This window comes from Protopterus annectens, chromosome 7.part0 (assembly GCF_019279795.1).
Source record: "Protopterus annectens isolate FY-2018-M chromosome 7.part0, PAN1.0, whole genome shotgun sequence".
NCBI lineage: Eukaryota > Metazoa > Chordata > Ceratodontiformes > Protopteridae > Protopterus > Protopterus annectens.
The window spans coordinates 595,691,783-595,711,502 of record NC_056739.1 but is presented as its reverse complement, the minus strand read 5'-3'; the positions used below and the strand labels follow the sequence as shown (position 1 = coordinate 595,711,502).

Here is a 19,720-nt window from a genome sequence, read left to right as displayed (position 1 = left end):
AGAATACTGCAACATGGGAACAGAAGGACATCATGTGAAAACATTATTCCAAATGTGGACTACTGGAAAGGATAAACCCAATCTTAAAACACAAAGGACAGTACTCAAATGTTACACAGAGCAGCAGCTGCCAGAAACTGAATGGTTGTGCAGGACTGAATTTGTACATTTTCCTCTTCTAATCTCATTAATTAACAAAATAACAATCCTGACACTTCTCACATCAAGAGTACTGGAGCCCAGTCATTTCTCAGAAGCAGTACATTTTATTTTTTGAAAGTGTTTAGACACAACATGCATATTCCCACAGCAAGACCGCTTAATTCTAAATGCACAGTCACAGATTAAAATAAACCTTAGCATGACCTAGGCTCCCTGATTTTCAGATCAAATTCACAAACTCAACCATTCATACCATAGCTTAGATCGCCTTTTACTTTATGTACTTACTTTATAAATGTATTAACACTTCCAAGAAATTTTTGGTAAAATATTATCATACATCTTGCCTTGTGACACCTAAACCTAAAACCTAAATGTATAATCATATCTGAATCTACAGACATAAATGTTTCTCACATGCCCAGATACGGGCAGCTTAAGAAAACCTTTTTAGTACTGAAAGTACAAATAAGCAAGTGGGAACAGTAAGGGGTTTTTGCCTACATCAAAACAGCACCTTAATTAGCTGGGACAAATCTATTTTCTGCTTCTATGTATATACAACGTCATATGCAATATAATATTTACTCATAGAAGTTGGAGGTAGTAAATAGAGAAGTAAAATAGCTAGAAGAGCAATGACAGCATGCGTGTCCTCATGGTGCATTAAAAACATGTGCACGATAAAGTATAATTTTATGGGTTAAGAAAATACTGCATACCTCATGGCAAATATGCTGAAGAACTGCAAAACACTTGAGCAGAATGCAACAGAAAAGTCTGACAATGGTTAAAATGGAGTGGAACAGCTAGAAAGCTACCCAGTGGCATTGTTTTCCCAACTGAATGACATGGTATACCCTTTGGTTCGGGTTTGACTTCAAAGACATCTACATTTTCTGGACCAGCTCTGAAAACTGCATTCCATGGTACTAGAACACTCACCTTTCAAAATATCCCTGGCAGATTTTGCTTGTTCAAAACTTTCCTTGTTATCAGATGCAACAAGTGCTTTTAACTCTTCAGCTCTTGAAATGTATTGATTTACCTAAAGAAAAAAAAAGAAGTATTACTGAAAAAATATAACACAAGAAATCAAAAATAATTATTTTTAATTTAAATAAATTAGACTGTCAAGCAGGTCCCCAGCTGTGACTTGTTACGCAATGAAACATGCTATACAACAGAAGCTGCATAGACAGTAATTTATTATGGGAATACAGATCTTGTCAAATAAAGTTTCGCTCCATTTTATATCAGAGTTTGTTGAAATACTATGCCCTATCCAAAATAACATCATCATGATACAATCATCTTAAAGCTAAGAACACAATCAAACTCAATCACGGATAAATGACCCTGCTCCCTAGAATTTGACAGCAAAGGCTAAATAAACGACAGACGTATGAAAACAGATTGCAATACTATCATCACTACCCCAAAATAAGCTTTCACAAGATACAAAGACTTTCCAATAAAACACAAATATAGATACATTTAACAAAATAAAATGGTGGACTCACAAATTAATAAGACGTATAACAGAAAAAAGAGGTACTGCTTAATTTTCAGAAATTACCTTTGCTATAAAAATTTTTATAAACAGGACAAATTGGTAGAGACTGCTAGAGATTACAAACTAACTGATTATTCCTTTATAGAGAAATGGTTGACCGAAGGGTTAACTGATGTTGATTTGTCTTGGTATTTAAATATTAAAAGTACCTCAGATGAGTCATACATTTGGTTAGCCCAAAATACATATGATTTATTTTTGTATTTAATTGTGGTATGAATGGGATACTTTTTTCATATGAATTTCTGCAGTAGAGGGAATGTGCTTACAAAAGTATAAAAATTTTATATATTTATATTTTATACACACACACACACACACACATATATATATATATATATATATATATATATATATATATATATATAAACATATATAATTTTTTATAGTTGCGTTATTATTGTTTAATTGCATCATAAAACTAAATGGGAAAACTATGACTGCAAAGTGTTATCAATAAACAATGAAGTGATCACTCAGTTACAAAACATAACAAAATTGCTTGCAGAAGAAAAATGTGCAAACTTCATAATAAGCAAAGAAATACATCAGAGTACTGCAGGCCCAAGGGGATGCATGTTCTACACAAGTGCAAACACAATAACTAGTGCCTCAAAAGTACAATTAAAAACTCAAAATTCCACATGACCTCATATATTATTAGCCTGATGGTTTCCTACAGTCAACTGAGTAAAACAGACCAAATGCCTATTAATCATGAAAAAGTGTTAACACATGGACACATCCCTGGGCAATGACAACAAGTAGTGAAAGTACCAGTTTACAAGGGGATTTTTGGAAGTCATTTCAGACCAAAGGAATTTCAGACTAATCAGCTTAGTACCTAGCATGTAAAATGGTAGAAAGAATGATAACTCAGCTTTTTAAAATGACCCTGAGAAACTACTACTGTTAGATATTGAACAGTATGTGATGTTAAGGTGAGTTCTTACTTTTTGTACCTTATGATATTCTTTGAGGAGGGAACAGGGACACCTGATAAAGACATCACAGTAACTCATACCTCTCAACTGTCCAGATTTTTGCAGAATGTCGAGATTTTTGCCTTATATTTCTGGACGGTCTCAACAAAAATTTTGGTTTTCTGATAAATCATTGGCAAATTATTGAGGAGTGAAGTCAGAAAATAATGACAGAAATTTGAGTTTTGACTTCATATTGTTTATAAAATTCATGCTAATGCAAAATGAGAAGTTATGTACCTACCATATAGCGTTCCATGTTTTGTTCTCTCTACTTCTTCTTTGTTGGTTGAGGAGCGATCGGAGCCGATCCTCGGCTCCATAAGCTCGCTCTGCTAAGCTACAGCTGAGCTTACCCCATATCCCATGATGCAAAGATATGAGAATACCAGAAGCGGTTTGTACCTCGTTTGTAAAACACCTAGCACAAAAAACACCACTGAGGAAAGAAGCAATTAAAGATTAGGAAGGGGTTAGGTTGAGACGTTGGAACCACTGGTGCCTATAGAAACAATCTTCAAACAAGGAGATCAAGAAACAAAGGGGCAAGGTGGGGTCAAGGCGCAGGGTCAGAAGAGAGGGTAGGTAACCAAGAAAGAAGGGAGAGTTAGACCTTAACATGGGCAATTAGGGATGTCAATCTAGCTATTCTTTATTCTTGGGACCCGTCTTCATTCTTGCTATCCTGGGTGGCTCAATGGAACAGACTCTTGAGAACCAAGGAGACAGGACTGGCTCTATCCTGGAGGCCAAATCCAATTCTCCTGGAGAAACAAAGGTGTGAGGAATGACAAGTGGCTGCTGCACAATAGTGGAAAAGGTGTCTAGCCCTGAGAAAGGAGGGCTGTGGGCGTGGCTAAACTTCTGGTGGTGGATTCGCTTTTTGAGCACAGCTGTTTGCCCCTGAGAGATGGGGTGTTTTTGAGATGGTGGAAGAAAGCCATCTAAGGGTGTCCTGAAACAAACAGGAAGGCCTTTCTTATTTACAGAGAGAAAGAAAGAGCTGACAGCATCCCTGGTGTTTTTTTTGTCCAGATATGTCTAGGTGATAGGGTGGTAATCATCAAGATAATGTAATTTTCCAAGATCTGTTGGAGTAATTGGAAAATAAAAAAGATCAATATTAGAGTTCAAATTAGTTTTGAGTTGCACCATAGGCAAGTGGATATAGTTAGTTCACCTCAAAATTGTCCTGTCCTTGTGGAACAAGGATAGGACCCGAACAGAGAAAGACATGATCCAGTACTCTCCATGGAGGCAGAGAAGTATTAATAGCAGGAAGAGAGAGTGTTTTTCCATGAAAGAGCACCAGTGAACATAGAAACAGCTGGCTGAAGGGAGGAGGAATTAAGGATGTCAGCAAGAGATTTAGGTGTCATTCCTAGAGGACTCCTGACGGAGATTTAAGGGAAAAAATCCCTTTTAGAAAAGCTCTACAAAGCCTGTGGGACAGCTCTACAAATGATGTGGGACAAAATGACATGAAGAAGACTGAGCAGCCAACTGAACTTTGAAGGCCGGTAGGAAGATGAAGAGAAAGTGAAAATCAAAACAAAAATCCCAAAACTCAGAACAGAGACATTAAAGGGATCTATATTCTTTGATTTGCTAAAAATTGAAAAGCGTTCCACTTGCTGGTATAAAGAGATTCTAGTTTAAGGATTTGGGGAAGGATTTAAGGGGAGATAACGGGTTAGAGATCATAGGAAGCCACAGCTAGGAAGGAAGTGGAGCAACCAAGCCTGTGACGTTGAGAGAAGGAATGGACCCGATGCAGGTGACCCGTGCACTGGATCAGAATGTCTAGCACTGAAGAGAGATGCTATGGAGGAGCGAAACCAAATTTGGAGGCGGAGACAAATTTGGGCAGACAGGTGAGGGAGCAATGTAAGGAATGAGGTATGGGAAAAGCCGGAAACTTTTTTTGGGGGAGGGCCAATCAATGGAAGGGGAGAAAGGCATAAAAAGGTAAGAGCGGAGGCCAATCCTGGTACTTGTGGAGACATGGGGGATAGCCTGGCAATTGGGAAGAGAGAGCAGGGCCAATGGGCAAGAAGAGTTTTTGGGGGAGTAGCAAAAGATGAATAACATGGAGAAGGCCCCATAGGGTTTGAATCTCTCACTATAGATTGTTTGAGAGCTTTGAGAGACCACTGCATGCTAATAGAATCTGCTCAATCTGTCCGCTAAAATGTTGGTTTTCCCAGGGATATGAGTTGCTACCAGAAACTGATGAGAGATGTATTGCCCCAGGGACGGGAGTTTCGACACAAAGGGGGAGTAGGTAGTGGTTGTCCCCTGTTTGTTGATATATATACCATAGGACAGACATGAAGTCGTGTGAACGCTTTGTTCCCAAGGGAAGAAAGTCGTTGAGGGCTTGTTGCATTAAAGCACTGCTCTCATCTCTAGGAGATTTATATGTGCAGGTGTTATTCCAGTGAGCCCCTTACCACAGGGATGAACCATGCCACTGTGTGTGGCCCCGATCAGGGGAGGGGAAGGTCTGCCCTGTGTGGCTACGGGGGGGGGGATAAGGGAGGTCTGCCCTGATGAATCTGGGTGAAGAAAATCCACCATAGGTGGGTGGTTTTGCCTTGTGTTCCTGGGATTTGGTGGCATGGGGAAGTTGGTGAGTAAGACCACTGGGTGAAAGACATCCATTGAAAGAGACATGCCCCCTTACTTAACAGGACCAGTCTATGGCGCATGAGGGCCACTAGAGGCTAACACTTTCAGGACCCGATGGCTTTGGAAGGGATGGATTGCCCACTGACTTTGGATATCATGATTCTTCAGTCTGTGAGGGTTGCTGACATCCAAACAAAGTCTAAATTTGCGTCTATCTGGAGAAATTAATATTGGAGACAACAAGGAGGATATTTATTCAAATTGTTGAAATTCCTAACTGAAGTGTGGGAGATTTAGGTGTAATCCCTGGCTTGGAGGATTGATGCCCAAATTGGCTGAGGAGCCAGTGGTCGAGATCTGGGAAACACCTGGAATGAACCAATGGGGGCAGGTGAGGTGGTGACCACTGGCTGTGATTTGGTGAAACACTCACACTCAATCCTTGTGAGACCAGGCAGGGCTCTGGTGAAAATGATGGGACCCCAGCCGGCGGAGGAAACCTTCTGCATTCTGGAATTTCTATGTGATAGATACATCCTGTGAGACTATTGAGCACAAGCAGTTGTCTTTGTTCTAGGAAGGCAAAAATTGATGCTGATGTGACCATGTGAAAGGTCTGTTTCACAGACTTGGTGAGTCTGCGGGGTCCAATATTCCCAATATTCTCCTGTATTTGGGGACCAAAAGAACCTTGATGAATTTGGGTCTGAATGAGGGCTTGTAACTGGCTGAATGGCCCTTTCTTGTAGAGATTGATACTGAACTGCGATTTTCGAAAGACGGGTGGCACACATCTGGAAGGGAATTTTATTGAGAAGGGACTTTCCTCGAGCTTTTGTAACCCTAGGATATGATAATGATAGGCCATCTGTCTTGCATCTGGGCAGGAGGAGAGCTTGTGGGTACAGCGATAGCGATCCCCGACTGCCTCCAAGGATGGACTGTCGGGTGGTGCCTCAGGGAATGGAAGGGCTTGTTGTCAGACTCTCCTGCTTCTCTGGTTTGGACCCCCTCTGCTGCCTCTAGGCGTCTCTGTGTACCCCTCTGCCTCTAGGGAGTAAACTGACCGTGTATCCCAGCTTCCCTGTTGATTCTTGGACCACATCTTTCCCATCCCACTTCTGTCCTTTGGGAGTAGGTCCCAAAGTGGTGGAAAAACAGACCCTGGCAGAAGAGTCCAAATAAAGTGCACCCGGTGGTCAATGTATCCTTCACTTGAGGACCAAATAAGTGACCCCATCAAAGGAGGGAAGTTTGTAGGGGCGCCCAGAAGGGATCTGCAAAGTTACTGAAACCGCAGCATCTAGGATTGGCGTCTGAGAGCTGGGGCTGTACCTGCACTGCAGCATCTGGCTCCAGAATGAGAAGCACCTTTTATTCTATCAATTTTTGAAGTTTGTAAGAGCAATATTTAAAAACTGTTCCTACTTTTGGGCCTTTGTCCCACCATTACTTATGGCTTTGTCCAGATTTCTTGCTCTAAGAGGTTTTGAGGTATGAGTCATATTGTTTATCTTGATTTTGCTAAGACACTTGGCACTATTCCACACAAGGGAGTAACAGACAAATTAAAAGCATTAAATGTCAATTGATACGTAATTCAATGGGTAAAACACTGAGGGGGTTATTTGTCTCTCCTAAAAGGGGCTACCAACAGAGTCACACTTCATGCTTTAATGGAAACATTTTTTTTCTACCCTATTCTTCTCAAATATAAAAGATAAAAAGTGGTTGTGGATAAACAGACACACTGATAATAGCAAAAATGTAATATAATTATTTTAATAAAACATACAAACGTTCTCTAAGAGTGTTTACAAAAACACACACCAGTAATGATCTCATGTTTAATATCAATATAATTAGCATCAGGAAACTTGGCAAAATGACAAATACTATGATTAGAAAATACATGGTCAAATTATAACAAAAGGAAAAAAAAAAACACCATCATAAAAGTTCAGGAGACAATGACAAGACACCAGTTTAAACTCTAAGCAGTTTATGTCAACCAAAGTCATAAAAGCATCTTCCATTGGTATAGGCTATCTACTTCTAAAGGGAACATTTAGACACTCCAAGAAGATCACTGTACCACTTTATACCTCACTGGTCTGACCCATTAATGAATACAATGCTGAGTTTTTTAGCCTCTGAACAAGATACATGAAAGAGCATGAAAAAGTGCAATTCCATAGCAGAAAACAATCTATACATGAACATTTCAGAAACTGTTACTGTATTCCACTTCTGATATTAAGGCTAGAGTGTAGTAGCCTCTGCTTGATCTCTAATAATGACTGGCATGGCTGCTTTTCAAAGTATACACCTGAACACATCACAAGGGAGCAACAACAGAATGAGGAACCTAATACTAAAAATAAATAACAACAATAGGAAAAAGTGATAAATGCATAACAAAAAGGTCTTCCAAAATTATGGAACTAGCTTTGTCTTACTATCAGAAGAAGTTACCAATTGACCATCTTCAAAAATGTTATATATGTGTATACGCTGTATAGTATACATACTGTAACATGGAGGTAGAGAATGTATATATGCCTTTAAAATGTACTGAAATATGCATTATAGTGTGGAGTGCAGGAATATTCTTAAAGCAAGTAAGTAGATAAGATCTCGAATACTGATTAGTGCGATATGTAAGGAGGCTGCCTAAAGCTGCAAAGCAGAGGAAATTAGGTCCTTGTGGAAGGAGCATCTGAAGAAAGAAGGTACAGTTGTGTACACTTACCATAAATGTAGATGTTTGAGTGTATTGACTGTTGCAGTCATCACTTGTGGGTTATCCCTACTGGGTAGCCCTCAGGTGGCCCGAATACCAGAGTAAAGGATACCCCTCCTGCGTCGGCTGCAGGTTACCTGAGACTGACGTCAGGTAGTCAGGGCTATTATAAAGGGAGGCAGCTGATGCCATTACATCAGTTTTTCTTGCCCACGACCTATAAAGCCCAGAAGGCCTGAAAGAAGGCTAACCTGGGGAATGCCATTAGGTATGATGGAAATAAAAAGGGGAAGGAGGGAGGGAAACAGGACTGCAACAGTGATTACACCCCAACATCTACATTTATAGCAAGTGTACCCAACTGTACTATGTTCTTTGTGTTTCACTGTTGCAGTCATCACTTGTGGGAAGATTCCCAAAGATGAAAAAGTAGGGTGGAAGGAAGGAAGGGAAGTAGTCGGAGAATAGGCTTGCACTGCTCTAAGTGGAAGCCACTATGCCCTGCAGGACTGCAGAAGCAAAGCTTGCCCGGGATTTGGAGTAAAGATGCAATTGGTAGGGTCTTATGAAGGTGTGAACAGATGTCCAGGTGGCAGCTTCAAGAATATCCTTAGTAGGGACATCTCTGAGGAAGGCAGTGGAAGTTGATGCTACCCTAGTGGAATGGCTTTGGACAGGTTTGGGAGGTATTTTCCCATGGGAGGAGTAGCAGAAATGGATGCAGTGTGATATCCATTTAGAAATGGTCTGCATGGATATAGACTTCCCCTCTGCCCCTGGGGTGAAGCTGACCAGCAGCCGGTCACTCTTTCTGAAAGACTTGGTCCTATCCAAATAGTATCTAAGCTGTCTGTGCACATCTAATGCATGTAGAATCCTCCCCCCCCCCCTATTTTGTGGGTTTGGAAAGAAGGTTGTTTTGATGAAGAGCACTCCTGGTCTGAGGTGGGCCTTGAAAGCTGTTGTAGCCCTGTGCACTGCCATCATTTCCTTCAGGATGATGTGGAGGGCTAGCTCCCTCTAATCCCAGGTGCCCTGAGTGCACATGTCTCCTAAGTGAACCCTCCCTCAGGCCATGTCTGAGGCATCTGTGGTGACGGTCTGGCCTTGAGAAAGGGTGATAAATGGTAGACCCCTGTTCAGGGTACAGCCTTCTGCTCACCATACAAGTTCCTTCCTTAAGCAGGGAATCAGAGGCAGCTTCTGTTCCAGTGACAGAGTGCTGGCACCATAGGTTTCTTAGGTACCATTGCAGTTTTCTCATGTTTACCCTGGCCAAGGGCACCAACAGGATGCAGGATGCCATGTACCCTAGTGCATGCAGCAACTTCCTTGCTGTGAGATTTGTCCTGTGAGTTAACCGGGAAAAGTAGAGGGGGAGAAACTCTGCTTTTCTGGAGTGAGGAAGGGATTTTTGGATGGATGTGTCTAGGAGATCTCCCAAGAAGGTTATCCACCTTGTGGGCTGGAATTGGGATTTTTCCTTGTTGATGGTAAATCCCAGAGAGGTTAGAAGGGATTGGACAAAAATTAGATCCTGCAAGAGTTTTTCCCTGTTGTCCACCTGATGAGACATTCGTCCAGACAGGGGTAAATCTGTATGTTCTTCTGTCTGCAAAAGGCAATGACAGGAGCCAGGCATTTGGTGAAGACTCTGGGAGCAGTAGATAAGCCAAAGGGCAGAGCAGAGAATTGAAAGTGCTCTCATCCTGCTCTGAAGCATAGGACACTCCTGCAGGACTCCCTTATGGGGTTATGGAGATAGGCATCTTTCAGATCTAGGGTCACTAGCCATGCATTTGGTGTCAGCATCGGCAAGTGTTTTTGAAGTGCTAGCATTTTGGCACTAGGAGGGACAAGTTTAATGTGGACAGGTCTAGAATAGGGAGCCCAGTGCCCTCTTTTCTGGGTATTAGGAACAACTTTGAATAAAACCCTTTTCCCACTTGTTCCTCAGGTACTAGGTCCACAGCATCATTTGCACAAAGTTTTTGAATCTGGCAGAGGGCCTCTGTCCTCTGATTTGCTCGTATGTCTAGATAACCTGACAAACTTGGGTTCTCTTTGAAAGAGAATCTGTACCCTTGGGAAATGATGTTTAGGACCCACCAATTTGCTGTGATGGTTTCCCACTTGTCTATGAATAGGGATAGCCTTCCTCCTAGCCTGTATGCAGGGTGTGGGGGGCAGAGGGGAGAGGTGGAGTCATTGTGAGTCCTTGGGGTAGGGAATGGACTTAGAACTCCCTTGCATAGGAGTGGTAGAGGTCCAGTGTCTAGGCTTCTGCTGGCTTAGGTACTGTGGCCTGGAGTGCCTATCTTTGCGATCTTTCCTTTGCACAGTTTTGGCTTGGGTTAGTAAAGTACCAGTGTTTGGTGGGAAAGTTCCTACTGAATCTGGGGGGTTGTACCTGTAGGAAGTCTGACTTACCTGCATGGACTTGGTCCTATCCTCCATTTTCTTAATCATCTCATCTGCCTTAGGGCCGAACAATTGTTCCCTATCCAAGGGGGTGTCCAGACGTTTTGATTTAACGTGATCAGGCAAAGGTTGGTCTCTCAACCATTCAGGTTTCCTAATGACTGAACCAGAAACAGCAGCCCTGCTAGAGGCTTCTAGAGCATCAAATCCGCAATGCAGGGAATGTTTTGCCACTTGAGAGCTGGAGTGCATCAGATCTCCTAGTTCTCTGGTAGCAGTACTCGCTGGTAAGGAGGAAACATTCTGCTTTAATAATTCCAGCATGTTCTGTTGATATTTAAGCATATGGAATTGACAGTTGAGAGCTCTAATGGCTAGGGTAGCCAATGTGTACACCTTTTTTCCCCATCGGTCCAAGGCTCTGCTCTCTTTGTCAGAGGGTATTGGGTTTTTGGATGAACTGGCCCTAGCCCCCTTGGGTCTCTGAGTGATGACCTCTGGGTTGGCTGCAGGGTTCTTGAATAAATATTTATGGTTATCTGGCACTCTATAATATCTATCAGTTTTTCTGGGCGCTTAAGGAAGGGCATCAGGGGTGAGTCCAGACTCCAGAAAGAATCCTCCACCACATCCAGAATGGGAGGGATGGCTAAGGGTTTGTGCTGTGGTAAGTCCAGGAACTCTCTCAATCTCTTCTTTGATTGGGGGTAGTCCTGAGCTTTTCAATGGAAATGCTCTCTGAGGGTATTTATGGTCTCCCCAAATGAGAGGTCCTCAGGAGGGGATGCAGAAGGAATGGATTCCTCAGCATCTGAATCCTCAAAGGCTGTCAGAGGCTGTTGTTCAGTGTCTGAGTCTAGAAATCCTGAGTACTCTGACTCTGGCTCCGAAAGCACCTCTGGAGAAAGGTCCCTTTTTCTTTTGGCTAGAGTAACTGGAGCAGACTGGTTTCCTCTGATGAGAGTGATTAAATCCTCAGCCATCCTAAACAACTGCTGTGACTGAGCAGGTTTGGAGGGAGGTGGTGGGTGACTGAGTAACGAGGAAGGAGTTTTTCTAGGAGTGACCTTGCTTTTAGGCCCCAGTGATTCAATGGGCCTGGGTGTGGTTTTGGCTGGCGGCGTGGCCGTCGGTCTTTGTCTGGCGTCAGTCATCCAAAAAGCCTTCTCGGAAGTCGGTGCCTGCAAAGCAGCTCCAGACCCAACTGCAGGGCTAACGACCGACATTTCAGAAGAAAAAGCCTGATCTGGCAGCGTACCAGACTCCCAAAGGGTCTTGGTAGAGGCCTACAGTGGCTGTACAGCTGTCGTCATCAGGGGCTGCGTAGGGCCTCACTGAGTTCCGCTGTGCTAGTGGACGGTAGGCTGGCTGAATTCAGGTTTGTGTTGTCTGTGGGCCTAACCTTCTGTGGTCTATCTTTTTCTTTATCTTTTCTCTTTTTAGGAATTTCCACAGTAGACTGACAGACGGATGCCATTTTGCGCTGGTAACTACTCTCCCTGAAATGCCTGGCTACAAATTCAGCTCTTCTATGGATGATCTTAGTGTTAAATAAATCACAGAACCAACATCCAGGGACATTGTGGTCTGGGCCTAAACAAGTCACACACAGATTATGGAAGTCTCGGTGTGGTATTTGTTTTCCACAGCAGAGACAATTATTTACTTTTTCGGACATCGGTTAAGTGCAAGAAAAAGATCCCCAATGGGGTGCTTAGCTTTAGCAGTTTTTCTTTCTCACACTGGCAACGGCCAACCCGCACTTGCAAACTGCTTCTGCTTTGGGCTCCACAGCAAGAAAGACTGATGCAATGGTGTTGACTGCCTCCCTTTATAGCCCTGACAACCTGAAGTCAGTCTCAGGTGACCTGCAGCCAACACAGGAGGGATAACCTTTACTCTGGTATTCGGGGCAGCCAAGGGCTATCCAGCAGGGATAACCCACAAGTGATGACTGCAACAGTGAAACATGAAGAACAGCTTGGGAGGATGAAATAAAGAACCCAGTCATTGCTGCATGTGGATTATTTATTGTGAAGCATTTTTGCTTAGAGATGACAACTGGGCATGGGTGAGGACTGCAGTTTAACTTTTTCTTGTGCTAAGATACAGCCTACTTCCTTGAGGGCTTGTGTGTACTGAACATTTTGATGGAGAAATAAGTAAGGTAATGTTTTAAAGACAGAAAACCAAGCGGGCTGACATCTGAGTTTGTGAACTGCTAAATAAGCCTGCATGACTGCATATGTCCTTCCAGTAGCATTTTTGTGGACTTGCAATGCACAGAGACACACACACGGAAAATATGCAAATGGGGTTATAGTAATCAAGATTCTTGAAAGCAACTAGTTTATGACCTTGACAATCAAACCTATGAATGCGCTTTTGTTTTTTTAAATTACTTACATGATTCAGATGTAATAAAAGACCTCGGCAATACCAGCAAATGGTCAGTTGTGATCAGTGTAGTACCACAGTAAACAAATGGGAAATAAAGCTAAAATAAATATTAAATAAAACTGAGGCTGAGTAACATCATGTTAAGGAGGTAGTTGGTTTTATTTTAATAAAAAGTTTCCCTTTAACCCAAGGCTGAATAATCTTGAAGCTGGTATACCTACAGTTGCAAGGTTCTAGAAGGGAGGCAAAGCCTCCACATGGGGGATTAAGAGGGGCTTGTCTCCTTTTTTTTATTCTGTGGGTCTTGAAGAAACAGCTGAGGTGGCACAAACTAATATTTTACTAATCAAAAAGAATGCATAAAACACATGAAAAACAGTAGATTAATTACAAAATAAACACTGATGTCAAAACAAAAAAATAAAATAATCAACGAGTAATGTCAAGTTAAACCACGTTTGTTTTCTCAAGAAACAACTGGGCACTTGATTCACTGTTTGCTATGAGGACTTTTAACAGCAATGCAATTAAAATGTGATGCAAAGATTTATACTGTGGACTGAGAACTCAGTGGACTGATGGTCCTTCACAAGTTCATTAACCTCCCAATTAGAGTTATTATGGGCTAGAACGATTGTTGGCGAACATTTAGTTAAATATTAAGTGCTCCTTGCTTCTCACTATAAACCTATTACAAAAACAACTTCTTGGAACTAACATTAAATCTAGTCTGTCAGTATTTGAGGAGATTCTGTCCTGATGAAGGTTAGGATATACAAAGGACAAGTGTCCATCTGGCATGTGGATTAAAAAGTGATACTGGCAGCAGTGTAGCATATTTCATAACCAGATATATAAATGCAAACTATAAATCCTGCGCCTTTGACCCAGCAACACTAAGCACATCGATATGAACAAGCAGGCATCATGGATGTCAGGATGCTGGCTAGTTTATAGTAAAGTGAAGAGTCTGAGAAAATATCCTGCACTCTTGTCCAACTCCAGCCGCATTAAAAGTTGCTGCTGCATGGTTGCTACATTAGCACCACCCCATCAGCTGAGTAGAAAAAGCAGCCACCTAGACTGCAACTAAACAGCTCTGAAAGTACAGGTGTCTAAGTAAACTTATTGTAACAGCAGATGTTCAAATGATCACTGCTGCACTTGCCTAAGCTATTTGGTTATAGCCTGCTACGGATATAACAGCTGAACAGTTTCCAAAGCTTCGGGGCACTTTCCACATGCTCCAGTCATTGCACAGCTGAATTCAGGATTTGGTTGCAAAGGCCTTTAGAGCTTTCATGTCAGCTGAAAATTAGGAAGGCGAAGTATTGAGAAGACCTTTCTAGGAGAAAAAACAACCGCCACACCCTGGCAAAAAATAAATAAATAAATAAAAAGAGAGGAAGCAGCTACTGCAGCAGCGATCATTCAAATATGGTAAGTTGACATGCAACTGTACTATGTTCATCATCATCATCATTATATTGATCACTGCTACAGCTGCCTAAGTTAAATGGGTTAAGTATCACAGCTTAGAAAATCTGAAAGGTGGAAGGGTCCAGGAGCCCCTGGAGAATGGTCCTAGCAAAGCCTGAACTAAACCTAGAGAAGGAATCTTGCTTGCAGTCTTGTAAAAGTATGTAGACAGGACCACACTACTGCTTATAAAATACATCTACAGTCTAACCCTTTCCAAAAAGCCATGGAAGAAGCCAAGTCTCTGATAATGTGTGTTTTGGCTCTGCCTGGAACAGTTTTTTGTTGTGGTGGGAATAACAAATGGTACTAGCCTTAGACAACCATCTGGAAATAGTCTGCTTTGACATGGCTAATCTCTCCTTCTTACCTTCAGATGAAATGATCAACTGATTGGAAGTTCTGAAAGATTTTATGTCAAGATAGTACCCAAGTAGTCTGTGGACATCCAAGGTATGTAGTAGTATCCTGTCTCCTTCATTCTGGGGTTCAGGGAAGAACACAGGGAGATAGATAGTTCAGCTTAAAGTAAACTCGGATGGCACTTTAGCCATTAAAGAAGGATTAGTTCTCAAAGAAGCCCTGTCTCTGTGGAAAATGAGAAAAGGTTGAACCATTATAAAAGCTTGCAAATCAGATACTCTTCTTGCAGAGTTCAGTACAATACATGAGATAAGAATCTCAAGTCACAAAGATGAGCTTGTTCAAATGGAGCAAATGTTAGCTTCTCTAACACAAAATTAAGATCCCAAGAAACAGCCACCAGTTTTCTTGGAGATATTTTATGTAATATCACTTAAAAAAAATTTTGACATGAGTATGCATTGAAAAAGAGGGAGATCCATGGACAGACATGATGAAATGACTGACAAATGAAACCTTATAGAGCAGTAAGTTAGGTCACAGGAAAGTAACTCATAAATATTGCAAAACCAGAGAAACACTAGCTCTGAATGGGTGGGGATCATTTTGTTGGCACCAACTAGCAAATATGTTCCCCTTGTTACATATCATTTTCTAGTAGCAGGCTTTTTTGCCTCCATTAGCACCTGCTGCAAGTCCTCAATTAACACGTGCCTAAAAGGTATAAAGACCCTATAATCCAGACTGTCAACTGAAGTGGCTTGGGGTTGGGATGTATCAAACAATTCTGTTCTTGTGTGAATAGATCCAGTCTGTGAAGAAGCTTGTAGTAATTGTTCCTGGCCAATTCCAAAAGAAAGGAAAACCACTACTGTCTGGGCCAGAAGGACGTCGCCACAATAATCTCGACGGGATTCCTTCTGAATCTTCAGAAGTATCCTAGATATCAGTGAAAAAAGAGTGGAAAAGCATACAGGAACACTCCTGTCCAAGGAAAAGAAAAGAAAAGGCATTTATCTTCTTGCACTGAGTCCTGGAGCATAACTTTCCCAGATGACTTTTCAGAGAGGTGGCAAAAGGTCTACCTGAGAACTCCCCACAAATGGATCTAATCTGGGAAGACCACTTTCATCTAGTTTCCATTCATAAGGGTCTTCCTTTGTCCTGCTCAGCTAGTCTGACATACAGTTTTGCTCTGACAAAATGTACAATGCCAGCAGAGTGAGACTGTGCTGTAAAGCTATATTCCATGCTAATGTGGCTAGTCTACATGTGCATGTGGTAACTGACTGCCTGGGAGAAGGGGAGACTTGAATTTAAGGATATTTGATGTCTCCACCAAGCAATTTCTCTTATCATATACTCCAGAATTAGAACGTGAAACAATGATGGGTGTTGATGATGGGACCACAGAGACTTCAGATACTACTGTATCTTTCTTATGTGGAGTCTTGCAAGAGGTATCATGAGAGTCATACATGCCATGGGACCCAGAATATTGAGGTATTCTCTTGCACTGACCAAAGTCTGAATGGAAAACCCTGGAACAGATCTAAGTGTAGATCTACTTCTCCTGTGGGGAAAAAAGAAACACTTTGTGCTGAGGTGTCTAGCAGATATCCCAGGAACACAATCCTGTGTGATGGAGTCGAGAGAGTCTTCTTAATGTTCTGCTGGAATCCCAAAAAAACTCTGCAAAGGTAAGCAAGTCATCTAAATATGGATACAGGAGAGTTTCTGCTTCCTTTTTGGAACTTACCTGCCATTCTTTTTTAAACATCTGCTAACCAGCATTCTACTAAGACTGTTTATTTTGTTTCTTGCCAAACCTAGACAGGGGAGTAGAAAATACACTGGAAAATTAGAGAAGGAGGGCTGAAAATTTTGAGAGATTCTATGAATCACTGCATCTTTCTCATCACATTTTCTGATAACCTCTGTAGCAGAGGATTCAAAAAATAAATCTCTATCCAAAGGAAAATATAAAATCTAATTTTTTATATATTCTGGGACGTTCTGAGAATGCAATCAGACAAACCTCCTCAACACAGTGCAAGTTGCCACAGCCTTGGATGTAGTATCTACAAAGTCATATACACACTTTAAACAATGAGTAGTGACCTAGAAATGGAAGAAACTAAACCACACGAAGAAGATTTTTCCTCACAGTAGGGAACTGAAAACAAAAGATCCCTTATACTTTCACAGTTAGTTAGAATAAATTTTAACACAAGTCTAGCAATAAAATTCTAAGAATAAAAGTTGCAGAAGCACACACTTTTCCCACAAACTTATCAACTGTTTTAACATCCTTGTCTAAAGGGAAAGAATTAGAATTAACAAAATGTTTGGTAGCTATACCGGTTGGGTCAGGCCGGGGATGAGCATACAAAAACGTCAAAGACTGAAGAACTCTGCACATTCTATCAGCTTTCTTAGGTGCGGCAGGGTGGCCGTACGGAAACCACAGGCTGTGACAGATACATACACCAATGTAGACAGCGCATGGAGGAGTGGATGAAGGTTATGAGAACTGCAGTTGTAACAACTTACAGTTCCTTGTGAGAGACTGAGAAACCTCAGTGTATTCACACTGAAACACTGGCACATTCTGGAAATAAGTTTCAGAGAAAGAGAATCCTCATACAGAGATTCAGACACCATGCTCGCCTCTGAAACTTGATAAGAAATCTGAGTATCTGTCCCATCACATTTCTCTGTGGATTCTAGATCTTGAATCTGTTCAGGAAAAGTAGAATCCCTTTTTCTTTTACCAGAATAAGAAGGGTCAATAACTTGTACAAGACCCCGAACCAGTCCTAATAAACTACTCCTGTCCAGAGGAACCGATGCAGGAGAAGATAAGTGTTTATTTTTCTTTTTGACATGATCATTGGAGCAAAAAGATTTATTGATGGCAGCAACAGCTTATAGAGGGAAAGGCACAACATTCTGTCTAAGTAGGGGCACCTTCACTGTACCTTCTCCAAAAATTGCCATGACTGGCTCTCCCTTGCCCAATGAGGGGACTCAAACAGATGCAGAGGATTTGGCTAAATCCAAGTCCATTGTAGCTGTATGGACAACACCAGAGGTATGTGGGGAAAAGATAAATGATCTGAGGAACTACTAGTGTAGCCTATGTCACTGAATTATAAAACAAAATTTAATACCAGACCCTTACCTTTCAAAACTGCTCTTAGGTCTACCCTGCATGTGCTTGCAAAGACCCAGGCTAAGAATTCTTAGCAAAAACTGTATACTAGGGCTTTTGCATGGCTCTCAGCAAAACATAGGTTTTTTTTTTGTTTTTTTTTTATCCGTAGACTATAACTAAGTAGTTGCACAAAAGTTACCACACTGCAGTAGACAGTGCAAGCAAATGAGTGCATTAATACATGCAAACATATAGGGAAACAATTGTATAATGACATAATAATGAACCAAATTAAAAAAATATATATATCACAATTCATAGATAACTGCATAGGCAGTAAGCAGCTTGTTTTCGCACCGCGACAGAAAGGAATGGCAGGCAGAAAAATATCAAGCAGCAGGTAGCAGTAATGTTCACAGTTAAATCAGTCTGTGTTGAGCAAAACTGTATCGCTCTGTCCACTAGCTGTATTTAATGGCCTAGATGTCTTTGCAAACTTAGGGCTCATAAGCACTGCCAGCACCGACTGACCTGCCATGCTTTCACTGATGATCAGATAATGGATCACTGACCAAATTAGCTCAAACTGTGAGCAAGATTTCTAGAATCCTACCCCATGACTACAGGATGAAGCCATTATCAGCTCTGTACTACACTACCAGACTATATAAAATTCTTACCATATCAACATCTAAACTATATAACAAATATAGAAAGTGACATTACTTGAGGAGGACGTTTTGTGTCACAAGGTCTGTAGTCCCGAAGAGATAAAGGGAACAGAACATTTGTAGTGAACTGCAAAGAAGTTAGGCTAGGTCCATTTCATGGATGACAATCTCAATAAAGGCAAACTCGAGAACCAGCTACTGAATTCTGACTAACACAGCAATATCACTGGCATAATCTCAAAGACAGTACAACACCAAGTCCTAAAAGTGCTATCAAAAGCAAAAATACTCCATCAATGGGTCCTGACAATATCCCGGGACACATCTTAAATATCATGAGGCATGACTTAGCCACACCCCAACCAACACTGTTCAATCTTGCCCTCCAAACTGGTTTTGTAACAAGGGAATTGAGAACAGCTATAGTAATTCCCTTGCATAAGGAAGGACCTTTCACAGACTCAGGCAATTACAGACCCACAAGTCTGACTATTCTCATATGCAAAGCCATGGAAAGACTCCTCACTGAAAAATCAATAAAGACATACAGAACATCTAAACAGTGGACATGTCTGAATTTGGATTCATCAAGGACAGGTCATGCTACTCAACCTACTGGACGTTTTTGAAAAGGTCACCAAAGCAATGGATGAAGGTGTAATGGTACACACCACTTACCTCAACCTGGCCACAGCTTTTGACACAGTCCTCCACTCAGGTATAGAAGAAAAACTAAACTTGGAATAAACTTCTACATCGCCAACTGTCTCACATTTAGGACACAGATCAAAATTGGAGAAGCTATCTCCACAAAGAGAACAATCACCAGTGGAGTCCTCCAGGGTACAGTAATGGAACCTCTCATGCTTGGCATCTACTTCTCTAAAGCCAATACCAAAGGGCTCTGGCTAACTACGTTTGGAGATGACTACAAGCTCAATGAATCCTCAAATGACTTGGCCATCCTGCAAGAAGGTTTGTGCCAAATAAATTACTGGTACCAAAATCTTGGCCTGAAGCTAAATATCAAAACAATTCATTACTATATCTTTTGGGAAGTCATTTATCCTAGGGAACTACCACATTGGCAATACACTCCTAAGAGTTGACTCAGCTGTTCAGGAGTTGGGGAAA

At 41.5% G+C, this 19,720-nt stretch overlaps 1 protein-coding gene across 1 annotated transcript in view; it reads right to left on the bottom strand.

Moving 5' to 3' along the window:
• Positions 1 to 19,720, bottom strand: part of LOC122806064 (serine/threonine-protein kinase ULK3-like) — a 571,755-nt gene that overhangs the window by 47,314 nt on the left and 504,721 nt on the right. Inside the window, exon 10 of the mRNA XM_044076303.1 lies at positions 1,108 to 1,210. Coding sequence (XP_043932238.1) covers positions 1,108 to 1,210 — 103 coding nt within the window. The remainder of the gene's footprint in view (positions 1 to 1,107; positions 1,211 to 19,720) is intronic.